This window comes from Aspergillus aculeatus (genome assembly GCF_001890905.1).
Source record: "Aspergillus aculeatus ATCC 16872 unplaced genomic scaffold ASPACscaffold_1, whole genome shotgun sequence".
NCBI lineage: Eukaryota > Fungi > Ascomycota > Eurotiomycetes > Eurotiales > Aspergillaceae > Aspergillus > Aspergillus aculeatus.
This window is the reverse complement of record NW_017962976.1, coordinates 1,002,956-1,021,298: the sequence shown is the minus strand read 5'-3', so window position 1 is coordinate 1,021,298 and position 18,343 is coordinate 1,002,956. Positions and strand designations below refer to the sequence as shown.

Here is an 18,343-nt window from a genome sequence, read left to right as displayed (position 1 = left end):
AGTGAAAATGACGATTGATCATAGTTGGTTCTATTTTAGAGGGATTTTGCTGGCGCTAGGCCGACGCGGAATATATTTTCCTAGCACTTCCTTAAATTCGACATAACCTCTCACTAACAAGAATCATTGATCGTCGTCATCACTGAGACTCTGCTCCCTGTAACCTCTGGCTTAACTCGATGTACGAGTACTTCTGACCAGACTACATCTTTTACAGTCATTGCAAAGGTGTAGTATGTGGTAAGCCAGGCATGAGCTTTTCCAGAACCTGCTTGTCGTGACTGCAGGATCTGGAACCCTCTTTGTAAAAAAAAACACCGAGAGCTCTTGTACGAAAGTAGCAATCAGTTCCATACCTCGTTTCATGGCATTAGACTCACCATATCTGTACACTGTTCGTTTCGTACAAAGCCGACTAAATAAGTATCCCGGCACGGGACTGTGGTAGTCAAAATGGTAGAAGGTTTTCGACTAGCCAAATCCGGACAGGCGTGGGGTGGGCTCCGCTCCCCCCCGACCGCATCCGTCTGGCTCTTATCAACCACCGCTGCCATTTGATCGGCGTGCCTTCTGCCTAGGTTCACATAGACACTATCAGTTTCACAGTTACCAGTCGATATGAGCGGCTTTAGAGGGGTTATGAAAGAGGGCTGGCACCCTAAAGGCCGGGAAGGGAAGAAGGAAGGCTGGAGGAATGATTTCAAAGGCATTAATCAAGTGGTTCGTGTCTGCTCCCGATGACGCAGTTGAGCTTAGTGCTGACCAACTCTCCAACACTTAGGCCGGATGGATGGGCAAAGGAAAGGACAAGGACGAGCGTGAAGAGCATGTCGCCGTACCACTCTCATCCTTGAAGGATCCTGCCTCTTTTGGACCACCACCGAAGCACATCAAATACCACGGCGCCGGAGCGCTCCCGAACGAACTCACACCTGATCGGAGAGGCTTGGGCGCCCCCTTATCAGGAGATCAGATTCAACAGCAACACGCACGACAGCAGGAGGAAGAGCAAGCTCGGAACGAAGAGGCTCAGAAGCCAGCAGCGCCTCCCCTACCGTATCGAGTGAATCGGACAGGACTAGATACCGCCAACCTACCGCCGCCCCCAGTCAGGCGCGTGGACTCTCCGGCGGACTCTGTGACATCTGCAAGCTCCAAGCCAAAACCCAGTGTTCCACCTCGACTTCCGTCCCGGGCCAGCTCAACACTATCCTCGCAGCCGCCCACTCCGCCTCCCGCCTATTCCACACAGCCGTCAACAACCAAACCTCTTGAAGGATACCTGAATCAGAATGCCACATCTAACCTCTCTCGGTCCGGTATCTCAGTGCCTGCTCTCGGAATCGGGAGTGATAGCAGGCATTCCGGCGCTGCTTCGCCACCAACTGCGGGCCCAGTTGGTCAAGCTCCGGTCAATGAGCTCCAGTCACGCTTTTCTCAATTGAGAACTACATCCTCCTCCCCAGCACCTCCTCCACCAGCACGAGGGAGTACGTACGCAAACGAATCTTCGACTGTTTCTGCCACTCACGCACGGAGTGGTTCTGCGTCGCTCAACGACTTTCGCGAGCGACATGGGGATAAAATCGATGCCGGCAAACAAAAACTAAACGGACTCAATGAGAGATACGGAATCTCGCAGCGGGTTAACAAATTCTTCGATGACCAGAAGTCCCCAAGTGCTCAGGTGCCCCCGGTGCCCCCGCACCCGGTTGTGCATCGTTCCTCGTCAAGCATCGACTCCTTGGGCCAGAGAAAGGCTCCGCCGCCGCCACCTCCAAAGAAGGCGGGCATGCGATCAACGCCTGTCAATAGCATGGGTTCTGCGCCGCCGCCTGTTCCGTTTAGCACCAAACCCCGCTGATCGAAGGGTGACTATCATGTTTATATGTAACACTAACTAGTCGGTTATTCTATGCGCGATGTGCTCGCGCTGCTGCACATGTACTTCAGCGAATATCATGGTGATTGCTGGATATCAGTCGTTCTCTCTACATTCAACTGTATATAAGGTTCCAGGCTAGAAGAAGCATGGATGACAGATGCTGGAGTAGCCCAAACGTACTAATCCGATTGAGTATAGCCAGTAAAGGAGAGGCAATGACGTCGGTGGGTCATGTTGACTCAAGTCCGAAGAATGAGTATTGCCGCTGTTCACCGCCTTACATGGCTGCTGCCTAAGCACGGGTGCTCGCAATTGATTCTTGATGAGGTCTACTTGATGTCATTCGATTTAAAATGGTGGTTACTGTATTTTATTGTTCATCCGTCAATGGCTTGATTGCGGGGAGCGTGAACATGCGGGATCATGATGTACGCCATGGATGGATGTTGGCCACCATTGGCGTCATTAGATGGTCAGAGAATCATCCAATTGAGCTGGTTGAATAACCGAGGCGCAAAGCACTCCTCCCTATTGAAGAGAAGAGAAAAGGATTCTTTTATGCAGGAACCGGGGAAGTGCCTTAGGCTCTCACAAGACTATGAAGATAGCTTCCATTCTCAGCCCCTTCTGGAACTACAGAACTCCTACTCCTACAAAGCATCCCTTGGTTGCTGACCACAATTCCTTGCCGGAGAGTGGCCGGACCACCCCCAGAATCCCAAATAAGGTGTGATACCGGCGTTAATCACAATCACAAGCATACCGGACCTCTCCAGAAAAATTATTGCGCATTGAAGTCTGCCTGCCTTTGTTGGGCCGAGGCTTTGAACAGCGACCGAATTCCCAACAAAACGCATCATGGCTCCACTTTAATGCCCTTGTCGTTGCTCCCATTTGTCCTTATCTGGGTATCCTGCTTGGCTCAGTCCGGCGACAGGTCGGAGCTGCAATGAATGGAAGTTGGAATTGATCAAAGTGACTGTAATGATTATTATTGACCTCTTGACTGTTTCTGAGTAGTCCCAAGTTTCACCTGTTGAAAAGAGATAATTGCCTCTGCTTTCCCCAGGCGCCCACGACGATCTCCTTCCTCTTTACTTTCTTGGTTAACCTTCGTCATTGCTCTTTTTGAATTTCCTCTTCTCTTCCCACATTGCATATCCCGAGGATTAACAGGGTTGATGCAATAACAAAATAATTGATCCTTTATCCGAACTCTTATCGGATTGATTGGCGCCTGCGCTATTGCGGTATCGCGGTATTGCGGGTGTGGTTTTCCACTAGAACTTTTTTTTTTTTTTCCAAAGCCGGCTTCCTTCCCTTTTTTGGGGTCAAGGACGCGGACTGTTGAGAAAAGCTTCCCCATTTACCCCATTATCAGTGCCATTGGACGTGACTAGGGCTATCTGCTCAATTCCTCCCTTTTGTTCACTTAGGCACTACAATATCCCCCTTTGTGGTCACTACCATCATCTACCTCTCTATTCATACCTATACACCATTGTCCGCTCCCGATTGCGTCACGATGGTCGACATCACCGTCGATGGCCAGTCGAACCCGGCTGTCATCCGGTTTGGACTCCCTCCTTCTTCTCTTCTACAATTCCCTCCCAGTGAGCTTCCTGCTACGCTGCCTGCGCCTATCACCTCCGAACCGACCTGGTATCAGCCCTTCAACATCCCTCCCGAACTATACAACCAGCTCCTGGACGTGCGCGTCCCCATCACCATCGCCAGCGTCTACGCCGTCACTGTCATCTTGTTGAACCGGGTTAACAAGAGTCGCGGTTACAAACCCTGGGGATTCAGTCAAACGAGGCTCTTCAAGCTCTTCGTGATCCTCCACAATGTCTTCTTGGCTATCTATTCCGCGTGGACCTTTGCCGGCATGATCCGCGCCTTCCGCAACTCGTGGCCCAGTCACGATGATCCCAACTACGTCGCAGCCGTCGCAGATACTCTGTGCAAGGTCAATGGCCCGCGCGGTTATGGTAATGCCGCTGTCTACGATCCTTCTGTCGAGCAGTGGACCATTAGGAACCCGGAATACAAGCTGGCTGAGACGGGCGTGCCTGACTTCACGGATGTTGGTCGCCTGTGGAACGAGGGACTGGCCTTCCTTGGATGGATCTTCTATCTGTCCAAGTTCTACGAAGTTTTGGACACCGTGATTATCCTCGCCAAGGGTAAGAAGAGCTCCACGCTGCAGACATACCACCATGCCGGTGCCATGATGTGCATGTGGGCTGGTATTCGCTATGTTGCGCCTCCCATCTGGATCTTCACCTTGGTTAACTCCGGCATTCACGCTCTGATGGTACGTACCACATCCAAACTCTTTTCACAACGTTGCTCGCCTAGCGCTGACTGACGTATTGTACAGTACACTTACTATACCATCACCGCTCTGCGTATCCGTGTTCCTACCGTGATCAAGAGGTCCTTGACCACTATGCAGATTACTCAGTTCGTCATTGGTTCTGCCATGGCTGCTTCCTATCTCTTCATCAGTTACACCCTTCCAGCCAGCCAGGCTGCTTTCGAAGCTCCCATTTCGACTGCCCAGTTTGTGGCTGCCGAAGCTGCGGAGGAGGGATTGGTGCCCTGGATCAAGAAGCTTGCTTTCCGGGCTGCAGGTGCGGAAGGCCCTGCCGAGAACGTGGGAGTTCCTGACACCCCTGCTGCTGCTCCTGTGCAATCCCACCGTGTTGGTCCCATGGTCACTTGCATGGATACTACCGGACAGGGTTTCGCGATCTGGCTCAACGTCGTGTACCTTCTCCCCTTGACCTACCTCTTCGCTCGTTTCTTTGTCCGGTCTTATCTGTATCGCAAGGAGCCGGGCGCTCGCCAGCCCAGCAACATCCAGGCCGCGGAGAAGGCTGGCTTGGATGCCTTGAAGGGCGTCAGCCGCGAAATCCGCAAGGCAGTTGAGGTGAACGGAGAGACCAGCGAGAGCACCGAGGATGAGGCCCTCAACCGCGTCCAGGCTCTCCGATCGCACAATAAGTCTCAGCAGAAGTCGGCTGTCGAGAATTCGCCCATTCGCACACGCGCCACCACTGCCAAGCAGAAGGCCCGCGCTGTCTCCAGCGACGCTGACTCCGACCAAGGCTTCTCTACTGTTTCTTCTAAGAAGGGTGCCAAGAAGACCACCAAGGAAGAATTGCAGACCCCTCCAGTTGTCGATGCCAAGGACTCCAACCCGTTTGAAGTTCTGGATCGATCCGCCTAGGTTAGGGGAGTTTGAGCACTGGTGCCTCTTCGAGAATACCTTTTACCTCAAATCCGCTTCAAGGAGTATTCGACGAGCTAGATGGCGCAAATCCTCCAAGTCGGCTTCACCAGAGGTTATCGCTTATCTCAGCTCAACTTCTTCCTTGTGATTTTCTCCTGTCAGAATTCATGCCGCTCTGAATTTCTGGACCAGCCGCGCCGACCATCGAGGATGATCCAGCGATTGCGCCCCGATCGACTCGGGTGCGAAGGATTTCCGCACGCTGCGCCAAAGCTATGCGGAAGCTGGTTACCTGGTGGCTGCCTTCGCACTTTCCCCACGCTCAGTTGTATACTATTTCCAGGCCCGTGTCTTGTTTGCGATGGTGGATTGGGCTGCAGCTCTTTGCTATTCTTGTCTATAACAACATTTGTGCTTTTGCCGTTCAATGCTTTGTTTTGGTTGGTGTACATATTGGGGGCGTCATTGTCAGGTGGGTTTGGGCTTTTGTTGTCACTAGGAGTCTCTAGGTAGGATGCGGAAAAGTGAATATCTATTATTGACCAAATAAGCAAGATCAGATCGGAACAATGGAACAAACGAATCAGTATCATGGTCTGAGAATGGAAGACTTTCGAAATATTCTCGTAGTTGTCGTTCCTCTGTTGCTTTGAGTATGAGGTAAGGGCGGTCAAGTGAGCCACCGCCTACCTTTGCCCAAATCCCGCTGACTCCAAGCCGGACTCTCCCTCCCTCCTGTTCCACTTCCCAAGATAACTCGCTCCCAGCTCTTAGGATGAAACCCATCATTGGCATCGATCCGGTCGAAGTCGGACTCTGTCTTCTGCAGCGATGCTATCATCTCCCGCAGTCATTTGACCTGTATTGCTTGCGATGGGAGTGATTTCCACACAATGGTGAGGAGATTGGAACCGAGGCTCGTGCTTCCAGGGCAGGTCCACACATCATAAGACAATTTGCCAGGTCAATCAAGGGAAATGACCGGACCCTCCCCCTCTTCTTATTCGAGAAGTCAGTCCACCGGCGAAATCGCAGGCCGGGCGTGGACGGTGACTGGAGGAAAAATCCCCAGGCTAAACTTCCCCACAGCCGTCTCCCCCGCCGGACTTGGGCGGCTCACTGGCTATGACGAACCGGCGATGGTTCAGACCCTGGTCCCTTTCCCCACATCCCTCATCTCGCCTTGGGCTCTTTGCTCTAAAGCACGCGGCAGAGAAGCTTCCTCTGCGCCTCTTCATTTACCAGTTTATCGACGCGCAACGGCTCTAGTGCATCGCATGAGCGACCTAATCAACCACATATTAAATGCCCTCGCTTGGGCCCAATCGCTTACCGTCTCCGGCCTCCGCCAGTGGAGTTAAGTGGACAATGTCGGGTCCGTTTGGTCGTTTGGTCGTTTGGTCCTCTTTCCTGTTTCCCCAGCAAAGCTGAGCTTTTTACCCAGTTGAGCTCGAGAGGACTTTTTTTTTCTCTCTCTCTCCTTCGGTCTTCCGTCAATGCCCACGCCAAAAGTCAATTCCGGTGTCTAGTAGCTTCTTCCTGTTGACGATGCAAAAATTCTGGTGATGTGGGGTTCCTACCTGCCTGGCGAAGGAACCGGGTATAAATTGAGGGCGCCTGGTCGCGGCCGTTCAAGGAAAATGTTTTCCTCCCAAGCACTTTTTTTCCCTTGCCTTGCCATTGTCTTGCCGGCGCAGACAGGTGCATGGTCTGAGCCATGGCGCGACTACTCTTGCCAATTTCTCTTTTGCTGGCAAACTCAGGTCTGCTGACCGCTGCTCAGAATCAGACTGCTGAGGGATGGGAAGTCTTCAACAATGGACTGACCACGGACGTTCAATGGGATCATTACAGTTTTCATGTGAATGATCAGCGAGTCTTTGTGTTCTCTGGCGAGTTTCACTACTGGCGCATTCCTGTTCCCGGCTTGTGGAGGGACATCCTGGAGAAGATCAAGGCTGCTGGCTTCACCGGTTTCTCCATCTACACCAGCTGGGGATACCATTCCCCGAACAACCACACAGTTGACTTCTCCACCGGCGCCCACAACATCACCTCGATCTTCGATCTTGCGAAGGAGCTCGGTCTATACATCATCGTCCGTCCCGGACCGTACGTCAACGCGGAAGCTAATGCTGGTGGGTTCCCCCTCTGGTTGACCTCCGGTGAATACGGAACCCTGCGGAACAATGATTCGCGGTATACGGACGCCTGGAAGCCATACTTCGACGAGATCTCTCAGATCACCAGCCGCTACCAGGTCACCAATGGCCACAACACAATCTGCTACCAGATCGAGAACGAGTATGGTGACCAATGGCTTACCGACCCGAGCCAGAGGGTTCCCAATGAGACTGCAATTGATTATATGGAGCTTCTCGAGGCAAGCGCACGCGACAATGGCATCACAGTTCCCTTGACCTTCAATGACCCCAACATGAATGCGAAGTCCTGGTCCAGTGACTGGTCGGATGCTGGAGGCAATGTTGACGTAACTGGTGTTGATTCCTACCCTTCCGTAAGTGATTCGTCTCAGAAATATATTTCTTTACCAATCTGACCTGTTTAGTGCTGGTCATGCGATACTAGCGTGTGCGACTCCACCAACGGCGCCTATGTTCCTTATCAGCTGGTCGAATACTATACCTACTTCCAAGAGTTCCAACCCCATATGCCCTCATTCCTCCCCGAATTCCAGGGCGGCTCTTACAACCCATGGGCTGGCCCCGAAGGTGGATGCGGTGACGATACCGGTGCGGACTTTGTCAATCTCTTCTACCGTTGGAACATCGCGCAGCGGGTCACAGCAATGAGCTTGTACATGCTGTACGGAGGAACCAACTGGGGTTCGATCGCTACTCCTGTGACTGCGACCAGCTATGACTACTCCGCACCCATCTCTGAGGATCGTTCAATTGGCTCTAAGTATTATGAGACCAAGCTGCTGTCGCTGTTCACCCGAAGCGCGGGCGACTTGACCATGACGGACCTGGTCGGAAATGGAACCCAGTACTCCGACAACTCCGTTATCACTACCTACGAACTTCGGAACCCGGAGACAAATGCTGCATTCTACGTGACGCGGCACGCGGACTCCACCTCGGACACGAATGAAGCTTTCAAGCTGCACCTCAACACGTCGGCTGGAAACCTGATCGTTCCCCGCAACGGAGGCAAGATCAGAATCGATGGACATCAGTCCAAGATCATTGTCACGGACTTTAACCTTGGCTCGGAGACTCTGCTGTACTCTACGGCCGAAGTGCTTACCTACTCGGTCATTGACAACGAGCCGACCCTTGTCCTCTGGGTGCCGACCGGCGAGTCTGGAGAGTTCGCTGTGAAGGGTGCCAAGTCTGGATCCGTCCTCTCGAAGTGTGCGGAATGCTCTCAGCCGACCTTCAAGCGACAGGGAGGCAGTCTGACCGTCAGTTTCACCCAGTCCGCGGGAATGAGTGTGCTGAAGATCGACGACAAGCTGCGCGTGGTTCTTCTGGATCGGACCGTAGCCTATCTCTTCTGGGCCCCTACTTTAACCGAGAATCCTTTGGCCCCTGCCAACGAGACAGGTATGGAAAGCTCACCTTGGCTTATAGTCTGCGGAATACTGACTTTTGGTAGTACTCATCCAAGGTCCCTACCTTGTCCGTTCCGTTAAGGAAGATGGCAACACTCTTGCAATCAAGGGTGACGCGGTCAACGCTACGGAGATTGAGGTCTTCGCTTCCAAAAAGGTCAAGAGCCTGACCTGGAACGGCAAGCAGATCAAGTCGACCAAGACTGCCCACGGTAGTCTGCGAGCCTCTTTAGCTGCTCCCAAAGCTATTACTCTTCCAGCTTTCGCATCCTGGAGATCGAATGACAGCTTGCCTGAGCGTAGTGTATCTTATGATGATACCGGTGCTGCTTGGGTTGGTATGTATACTCGACCCCGATCTTCTTCCGGTTACAGACTAACAGAGTTCAAGCGGCCGACCACATGACGACCTACAACCCCCAGCCGCCGGCGACCCTTCCAGTCCTTTACGGTGATGACTACGGTAGGCAGTCTGGCTTGTTACAAGACCAACAGTCAACTAATCACGACTACAGGTTTTCACAACGGCATCCGTCTGTTCCGCGGATACTTCAACAGCTCCGCCTCCGGCGTATTCCTCAACATTCAAGGTGGAGACGCATTGTAAGCTCATCCCCTCTCCCCGCCACCCTTTTAACGCCTTTTACCCGTAGAGACATCAACCAGCTAATCCCCCAAATAGCGGCTTCTCCGCCTGGTTGAACGGCCATTTCGTCGGCTCCTACCTCGGCAACGCGACCATCACCCAAGCCAACAAGACCATCACCTTCCCCGCCGAGTACCTCTCCTCCGACCCCAAGAGCACCCCCAACATTCTGCTCGTCGTTCACGACGACACCGGCCACGACGAGACCACCGGCGTCCTCAACCCCCGCGGTATCCTCGAAGCGCGCTTGTTGTCCAACACCTCCTCTACCGCCCCCGAATTCACCCACTGGCGCCTCGCCGGCACCGCGGGCGGAGAATCCAACCTCGACCCCGTCCGCGGCGTCTACAACGAAGACGGCCTCTTCGCCGAGCGTGTCGGATGGCACCTTCCGGACTTCGACGACAGCAAGTGGACCGTCGCTTCTTCGTCCTCCTCTTCCTCCTTGTCCTTCACCGGCGCAACCATTAAATTCTTCCGCACCACGGTGCCCCTCCAGATCCCCACCGGACTGGACGTCTCCATCTCGTTCGTCCTCGGCACCCCCGACGACGCCCCCAGCAACGCCTACCGCGCCCAGCTGTTCGTCAACGGCTACCAGTACGGCCGGTACTTCCCCTACATCGGCAACCAGGTCGTCTACCCGGTCCCCGCGGGCGTGCTGAACTACAACGGCGAGAACACCATCGCCGTGGCGGTGTGGGCGCAGACCGAGGCCGGCGCCGGGATCAGTGTGGACTGGCGCGTGAACTATGTGGCCGACAGTTCGTTGAGTGTGGCCGCGCTGGAGACGGCGGAGTTGCGGCCTGGGTGGACCGAGGTGCGCGAGAAGTATGCTTAAACGGCGGCAAGTTTTGGGAGGTATAGTCTTGTGTTCTTTATGTGTCTAGGAAAGTAGTTTTGGGGGACGATGTATATAGCAAGCATACTTAGCTTGAATGAGAATGAGCATGAGGAACGTTAAAATGTGTACCTAGTTTCTGCATTGGGTGTTAGACTAGCATTAGGGCAAAGTATGAGCACTCTTCTCGACAGGTCGACATGGATCCTCGGCATTGATGCCTCAGGTCTATTCTCGAATTGGGGGATGGGGGGGGGAAACAAAAGCAAGGTGCTCTCAAGGCAACCATGCTACCCTCCCAGGCAATCAGCCGCTAGGTAGATAACTACCAGTGTATGATTTTTTACTTGCTGGTTTTCATACGTAGCCAAAAAGCGCACGTGCTCTATATGGCAGAGATACACTTACATTGGCCAAAAGCAAAGCAATGATACAGAGAATCAATCATATTTACTCGACTTGTTGGAATCATAAAAACAAGTCATATAGCCAGCTATAGCTAGTTCACTCTCATAATATACCTTTCTCATAACCGACCAAAAAGAAATATACACGTCCAGGCACCCGACCCCAGGATACAGAGACCTTAGACCAGGAATCGGAAGCCTCTGGAACTGGCTTGGCCAGGCACCTCCCCGCTGCCGATGCCTTCTCCGCGGTCGAGTTTCTTGTTCAACCGCACGAGAACGAAGCGGAGCGCCGTCGCGGCGAGAATGGCCAGGAAGGCTGTGGCGCAGTTGACGGACATGGCGGTGACTATATCTCTTATTAGGCTCTGCAAAACGCAACACAGGATGGAGTGCAAGAGACTTACCGTAACGCGGAGCATCGCTGTCAGGGTACATGTAGCTCGCGTAGATACTACTGATGTTACTGATGCAGTTGATGCCCGCCAGAGCCGCGGCACGCTTGGAGGCCGGACGAGGCAAGGTGCTCGAGATCCAGCCCAAGGCCACGACGTAACTGGCGTAAAAGGAAGGGACCATGAGCATCATGGCCACGTAGCGCGGAGCGACGCTTGTGGTGGCGGCAGCGAGGATGAAGGCCGCCACGGAGATGTAGAGTGGTAGGGTGATGTGGAAATAGCGCTCACCGGTCCGGTCGGCGTGCCAGGCGTTGGTGAAGGCGGTGATGACGGCCAGACAGTAGGGAGGGGCGGTCAGACACAAGGTCTCGATGTTGCCGTAGTTGAGGGTCTTCACAACAGTGGGGAAGAAATTGGTGACCGAGGCAGAGGAGACAATCCCGAGGATAAGAAGCATCTAAGTTCATTAGCGATGGAAGTAGCAGAAGGATTATGTTCGATAGTGGGTTGACTTACCAACAGGTAGGTCTTAATGTCGGTGAAAGCCAGCTTGACACCATGCAAGAAGGTCTGCTGCTCGCTATCGACCCAATCGTCTTCGCCAATATCTTCCTCCAGACGCCAAGCAGCCAGCTGCTTCTCCTCCTCAGTGAGCCATGGGGTGGTACGCGGGAAATTGGGGAGGATAAAGACAGAGGAGAAGGCCACAACGATGGTGATGGCTCCCTCGATGATGAAAAGCCAGCGCCTGGCCAAAGTCAGTAAGGGATGCATAAAGCTCGCTTGAGTGTACTTACCATGACCGAAGTCCCATTTTGTGATCCATTCCATCCGTGATGCCTGCAGCAATGAGGCCAGAGAAGGCTCCCGACAGGAGAGAACCCGAGTACAGCGCGGCAGTACGGAATCCAAGTTCCTTGCGAGTATACCAGGCACTCAAGAAGTAGAGACATCCGGGCTAAAAGAGAGCGAGAGTCAGCAAACCCTTTGCGGATCTTGCCAGGGGCGAACGCATACAAAATAGGCTGCCTCCACGAAGCCCAAGAAGAACCGAACGACAACCAGACCAGCATAACTTTGAGCGCCAGCGGTGCACGTCGAGATAATACCCCAGAGCAACATAGATCCCGGGAGGTAGAGGGCGGGTTTACCGATCTTATTGAGCAGCAAGTTGGACGGAACTAAGTAATCAGAATTTATTCGTAACGACGCAAAAAGAAACAAAAGAGGGGCTCCTACTCTGCATCAACAAATAACCCACAAACAGAATACTGACGCAGGTCTGATATTGCACTCCCACCAGGCCCAAATCTTCCTCGAGACCGGCCAATTTGGCAGCCGCCTAGTAGGTGATCAGCAACGAGAATCGAAAGAAGGGGCCACAGGCCACATACAATATTATTCCGGTCCAGGTAATTCAAGATATACATGATAATAAGCATAGGCAGCAGACGCAAATCGATCTTGCGGACCAGAGCGCGTTCGGCTTTCTGACGCTCCTCGGGCGACAGACTGGCGACATAGGCCGGGGCCTCTTTGCGAGGATTGGGCTTGTCGGCGTTGGCCACTGCATTGGGGACGATTTCAACGTTGTCGACATGGCTCTTGTCGATGTCCCGTTCGGGATCGTAAGAGGTCCTGGGAGACATATTGCGTCTCTCCTAGTTTGGTAGAAAGAGTCTATAGATTGACCTCCAAAAGCGATGAAATGTAGACCCGAATATCAGAGAATAGGGACACTCAGTAAAGAGAAAAAGGAAGGGGTATCAATAGGAAAGAGAAGCAGAGAATAAGGAGGAGGAAGAAGAAGAAGAAGAGGGAAGGGACGGAAGAGAAGCTGGAGAGACAAGACAGGGCAGCCAGCCAAGTCGGGATCAGGAACCTTTTTGTGTGCAGGGCATGGTGGGAGCCGAAGAAGCGGGCAGCAAAACCGGGATTTTTTGGGGTCACCCCAGACTGATGGAATGGAGGGTCGGGGAAAAAAGAGGGTCTGGGGGACAGACTGGAGACATGCCACACCGAATCGGCATCGATCCTGGGGGGAAGGACTGGGCGTGGGGGTTACCGAAGAGATTCCGACGAGGCAGGAGATACTAATGTCAAGGATGACGATGATGATGATGATGATGATGATGATGCAGTAGTGGATGATGCATCAGTGCCAGTGGTTGATCGAGGTTGTCTGTTGTATGGAGACGGGAAGACGAAAAGACGAAGGAAGCCGAAAGGGAAAAAGCGGAGAGAACGTGGGGGTTGCCGTCCGACGTTGCAACTGTTTGCATTCTGGGAAAGTAGGCTCGGGTTACCTGATCTACTACTCCATACTTACTTACAGTGTACTATACACACAGTCTGATGAATTCAACCCAGATGCAGTGCTTCCAGCATTTATAACCAAGTCTCAAACTCCCCCTATTATACACAATCAATCAATCAAATGACCAACAACATAGCACAACCACACCAAACCCCCTTCTCCCCCCCTCACACTTCACCCAACCAGCCCGAAACGAGAATCGGGAAAGAATCTCGGCTTCCAACCCAATGCGACCATCAGCCCATGGTCCATGGTCCTGTCTGCCCGGCGGCGGGCTGGACCGTCCGACCGTCATTCAATGAGAAAGAAAAAGGACCTGACGCGGGTGTCCCCGGAGGCAAAATTCTTCCCTTCTTGAAGAAGCTGACGAGAAACAAAGCGATCGAATCAGACCGACTAATTGACAGACAGACAGACAGACAGACAGACAGGATACCTGGTGACCACGGGACCGATCCCGATCCACCTTTTCTATCCCGACGCCTCCACCACCGCCAGCACCACCACCACCACCATCGTCACCTCCACGCTCGGCAAATATCAAAGGCATTTAAGCGAGCTGACCCTCGTCAGGGAGAGGACATGGGCGTGGTAGTGGCTGCGGATCCGAGAATTGCGGAGAGCGAGGAGGTGGGAGCATTGGGAGCATTGGACGAGCCGTAGGCGGCGGATGAGCCCCAGTCAAGTGGAGGCGGGGAAAAGAAAGATGCCGATTTTCGGGTTCCCCCCAGAGGAAGGATGAATTTAAAAAATTCAAAGGAAAGCGTGGGGGTTGCTTTTTCCTCGCCCCCCCCAAACCCCAAACCCCAACAACAACCCTTGCTCTTCCTCTCGACATCCCCCTTACCTAATGACTTGCTCCTCTTTCGCCTGCTCTTCTTCTTTTTCCCTCAACAATTCGGACTCCTTCTACTTAAATCCTTTCCCGTCTCAGGATCAATGGTAAAACTAGAGGTGAGCCAGGAGAAATACTGATCCGCCCCCCTCTATCGAATACAATAAATCATAGAAGATCTACGCATGACAGTGTCATATGAGCTCAGGCGAACTATTGCATTGCTTCACCAGTACCAGTCAACACTAGGAGAAGAGCGGTCCACAACATCACTTGATGTGTACCACTTCTAGATGAGAAAAGAGAAAAAACAAGATTTCGCTGTACACACACACATAACAAACACCATGGCAGACGCAGGATGGAAAAAAGAAGAAACAATGGCACGATGACACTATGAGACAAGGTGTGAATGTGTGCAAAGGAGATGCTGCCCAATTTCCACGCTTCCAGAACAAAAGCAAAAACCGCATGATTTAAGGAGATGACTGAAATAATGACTGACGGACTGGCTCGGATGCAAAGGTCGATCGATTGTCCCCCCCCGATCGTTTAGTGGGAGGGTACGAGGGTACGGAATTAGTGTTGATGAGAAAGGGTCCAGGAAACCATAAACGTCACTGGGCCTGCACGCACAACGTGACGCTGGCAGAGTAGACGAGATCGGGGCCTGATATCCGGGTGCAGCAAAGACCGAAGGCCACCGAGTCGAAAAGACCACGGGCAATAATGCCTTCGGTTGTACCCATCGCTCCCAAGCAATTCCCCACTGGCCGTGAAAAGACTCCCCATAGATCTCCATGCGTAGATAAAAGAACACAAGACACGAAAAGAAGTTCAAGACCTGGAGGTGGTTTTCGCCGTAACACCCAGAAAGCAGAACAAACGCATGAAGAGATGGCCGGTTGAACCGTCGAGCACAGGTCGAATGGGAGGTCTCGGGCGCGAAACCGAGGTCGAAGATCAGCCCGGATCGAAAACCAAAACATCCTCTAGGGGGGAAAAAAGGGAACAGGTCTACAAGATACCAAGGGGTACCATGCCGTCATAGATCGATCCAACACTCCTCAGCAGATTGAATAAGACAAGACACGCAGTTAAAACGCCTTTCATAAATGCAGCGACTCAGAGGAAGTGGGTATAGATTTTCGACGTTTCATGGACTTCCATCTCCTGTCCCAGATAGTTAGTTACACTCGTCGCAACCAGCATGGGAGGCAAATACGTACCATTTTGAAGTTGTTGAGCTCCTCCTTGATCTGCTGGGCGAGCAGGGGCGTCAGGCGATTGCAAGTGGCAATGTCACCCCGTCGATCATACTCCCCACTGGGCCACGTCTCATGAAACTGAATGCGGGGACTGAAAACAAGGCTCTTGGAAAGCGGCGTGACGGGGGCGCTTTTGGCCTCAGACCCCAGGAACCGGCTATCGGAGAGATAGTCATCTTCGCCGGCAATTTTGATTGCGTCGGAACGGCGATTGCCAGACCGCGTCGGGTCCTCCGGTGTGCTAGGAACACTAGAATGCGGCGAGTCGCTGTTGTTGATCGCTTGGGAGTTCTCAAAAGACTTGGTGGAAGTTGTAGGGACATTGGTATCCGAGTTTGTCTCTGCAGCAATGTTAGACAAGCTGTTCGACATATCAACGAACAAATGAAGCAGATTACGTACTTTTGAGAATGCCTTTCCGGACTGCTGCCAGGACTTCCGCTCGCTCTCTGTCTCCTCCAACAATGCTCTTCCGCGACTGGCCCTTGTCAAAGCCGCCATCATCATGACGTGCGGCACTTGATCCAATCAACTCCAATTTAGGAAACGCCGTACCCCCGTGGGGGAGATCGCGAGCGTCCGCGTTAACAGTTCCACTCTTACGCTCGGCTTCGATATTGACCACAGACAGTTGCGGCGCCATTGGCTCGGTGATCACAGCATCCGTGGACGATGTGCTCATGATTGACTTGGGGCGAAACAAGCCGACGAGAGACCGCGTCGATCGTTTCATCCCTTTGCCCATCTTTCGCAGCATGATCGATGCGGAAGACGCGGTCGACGAGACGGACAGGTTGTCGGTAGAACTGTTGAAAATACGGCCTTGGTGGTGGGACGAATAAATGCTCTCACCCAGTCCACTTGCCTCCTGCTGCTCAGCAATCGCTGCCTGCTCGGGGCCCAGCTCCTCCTGCAGCAATTCCCGCCGAGCCCTTTCAGTAGCGATAACCTCTTTCTTGTTCGACGCCTTGCGGAGCTCAGAAGCACTGCCAAACGAGAAAGCCCTTCTCAATCTGGACTTACCCGGGCGTTTCAGATCGTTCTTCGCCAACTCTGATAGTCGTTCTGGAGGAGGATTTGCAGCTGCGGTAGGTTTGGAACTTGGAGTGGACTGCGGAGGTTTAGGAGAAGAAGGCTTCGAATCGACATCAACCGGCTGAGAAAGGGGTGAGGGCTTGCTGGTTCGTTTGCTTTCCTCTGGTTTGCTGGGGCCTCGACTTGACGGGTTTGCGTTTTCGATGTGTCCTGCATCGCGCACGGAGGATGTAGAGGAGTGCGCAGAGGGAATGCTTCCTTGAACATCTCGATTGGATTGAGCCGATCGGGGTCGGTGGTTCTGGTCGAAGTAGTCATGGCCACCTGTCGATGGGATCGGCGATGATGTAGGGAGGTGAAGTTGCATGTTGATGAGACCGGCGTTATCAATAGTACCCCAGCTTCGGCGACGGTACCGCTTGGCCAATTCCGTTTGAGGCTTGTCCGCACGTGAAGTGTCGTCTGCACTGGGCGCTCGAACGTGACCAGGGCGACGAGCGACGTCGGAAACAGAACCGGTTGACCCTGGAGAGCCGGGTGTGCCGGGTGTGCTGGGTTGGAGAAGGCTATCATCCATCGTGGCCGGTGCAGTCCGTGCCGACCCAGGTGCGTTCGTTTGTGGTAGCGGAGACGGGAGCCCCGCAGCACTGTCAGGACGCCGATTTCCGCGTCGATACCGATCGGGAGAGGGCCGAGCAACGGTGGGAGAAGATATGTTCATGAAGTTCGAGGAGGGGATGTTGACCGTCGACAATGGACGCAAAGGAGGCTCAGCACGAAGCTGCCGAGATGGGATGGCGGAGTCGTCTTTCGACATGTAGGACTGAACAGAGGAATTGGAGGATGAGGATACAGAACCAGCTGCAGGGTGATAAGAAAAGCGCGAGTTGAGTCCGCCGTGGGCAGGACTTGCGGATAATTGGGGTGCGGAAGGAGCAGAAGAGGTACGATGCTCGGGTCTCAAGTGAGGAGAACCCGACTGACGATTGTGCATGCTCGTTGAATTGGAGAGGTTGGGAGTACTGTTGAATTGGTAGGGGGCCACAGCCTGGTGGCCTGTCCTGTATGTCGCTGAGTTGCCCGTTGTATTGTAAGGATTCCAGGACATAGTCGAGTTCCGCGGATTTTGAGATTGCGAGAGAGGCGAAGAAGGTGCGAATGCGCCCGAGGAAGATGATGGTCGAGTTTGGAGCACAGTAACCGTGCCACTTTGCTGAGGAATTGTCTGTACCAACGCAGCCATGATGTTCTCCTCCGCTACTCAGAACGAAACAGGGTCCGACGCGTGACAGATAGCGTCACAAATATGTTGGTCCCTTGAGAGGCAAGATTATTCTTCCAACACTTAGCAAGTCGAACTTCGAGGGATATCCGAAGAAGTATTCAAGGGTGAGAGTAAGAGATAGGGAAAAGGAAAACAGGAGAGACTCTGTGCTACACACAGTTCTCAGTCAGCATTGCACAAAAGCGAGCGGGTAAACAGATTGGTTGAAATTCGAGGGTGATGGCTCTCTAGCCACGATGGTGCTTGCCTCCTCAGCCAGGGGGGGGGTGATGTTGTGGATGGGTGGGAGAGGGGAAGGGATCATAGCGAAGGGAGCGTACCTGTTCTAGAGGAAATGCCAGTGAATTATACAGATACAACAAATAAAGAAAATGCGCTTCGGTTATGCAAAACGAATGCTGTTGAGGAAAAAGGAAGAAAGGGAAACGAAGGGCTCGGATCAGGCGATCGAAGAGGGAGGAGTTGGCGACGGAGGTACGACGGAAGGAACACAAGGCTCCAGGATGGCAGAGGCTGTCTAAAGCGGTCGAGCCATGTACACAGATGAAAATGAAGATCGGAACGATAAGGAGGAGGACGGCGAAAGAGGGTGAAGGAGGAGAAAACAGACA

At 53.1% G+C, this 18,343-nt stretch overlaps 5 protein-coding genes across 5 annotated transcripts; 3 read left to right on the top strand and 2 right to left on the bottom strand.

Annotated features, from left to right (window-relative positions):
• The first annotated feature begins 587 nt into the window (after window positions 1-587).
• On the top strand, window positions 588-1,882 carry ASPACDRAFT_74204 (uncharacterized protein). The gene is made up of 2 exons (XM_020204145.1): window positions 588-720; window positions 782-1,882. The coding sequence occupies exons 1-2, from the start codon at window positions 619-621 to the stop codon at window positions 1,862-1,864; spliced, it is 1,185 nt and encodes a 394-aa protein (XP_020060920.1). The 5' UTR covers window positions 588-618; the 3' UTR covers window positions 1,865-1,882.
• A 1,528-nt stretch (window positions 1,883-3,410) lies between these two features.
• On the top strand, window positions 3,411-5,120 carry ASPACDRAFT_49039 (elongation of very long chain fatty acids protein; the record flags this gene model as incomplete). The annotated part of the gene is made up of 2 exons (XM_020202201.1): window positions 3,411-4,202; window positions 4,269-5,120. 2 exons carry the CDS (start codon window positions 3,411-3,413, stop codon window positions 5,118-5,120), a joined length of 1,644 nt encoding a protein of 547 aa, XP_020060919.1.
• Window positions 5,121-6,840: 1,720 nt separating this feature from the next.
• ASPACDRAFT_19918 (glycoside hydrolase family 35 protein) lies at window positions 6,841-10,187 on the top strand (the record flags this gene model as incomplete). Its single annotated transcript, XM_020198909.1, has 6 exons — window positions 6,841-7,641; window positions 7,693-8,692; window positions 8,745-9,038; window positions 9,092-9,163; window positions 9,216-9,303; window positions 9,383-10,187. The coding sequence occupies 6 exons, from the start codon at window positions 6,841-6,843 to the stop codon at window positions 10,185-10,187; spliced, it is 3,060 nt and encodes a 1,019-aa protein (XP_020060918.1).
• A 429-nt stretch (window positions 10,188-10,616) lies between these two features.
• On the bottom strand, window positions 10,617-12,754 carry ASPACDRAFT_74202 (putative MFS transporter). Its single transcript, XM_020204144.1, has 7 exons — window positions 12,387-12,754; window positions 12,232-12,334; window positions 12,010-12,173; window positions 11,790-11,950; window positions 11,509-11,740; window positions 11,002-11,449; window positions 10,617-10,943 (listed from the first exon to the last, which is right to left on the bottom strand). Exons 1-7 carry the CDS (start codon window positions 12,639-12,641, stop codon window positions 10,774-10,776), a joined length of 1,533 nt encoding a protein of 510 aa, XP_020060917.1. The 5' UTR covers window positions 12,642-12,754; the 3' UTR covers window positions 10,617-10,773.
• Window positions 12,755-15,334: 2,580 nt separating this feature from the next.
• On the bottom strand, window positions 15,335-17,690 carry ASPACDRAFT_21441 (uncharacterized protein; the record flags this gene model as incomplete). The annotated part of the gene is made up of 2 exons (XM_020199032.1): window positions 15,335-15,753; window positions 15,815-17,690. The coding sequence occupies 2 exons, from the start codon at window positions 17,688-17,690 to the stop codon at window positions 15,335-15,337; spliced, it is 2,295 nt and encodes a 764-aa protein (XP_020060916.1).
• Window positions 17,691-18,343: the final 653 nt, after the last annotated feature.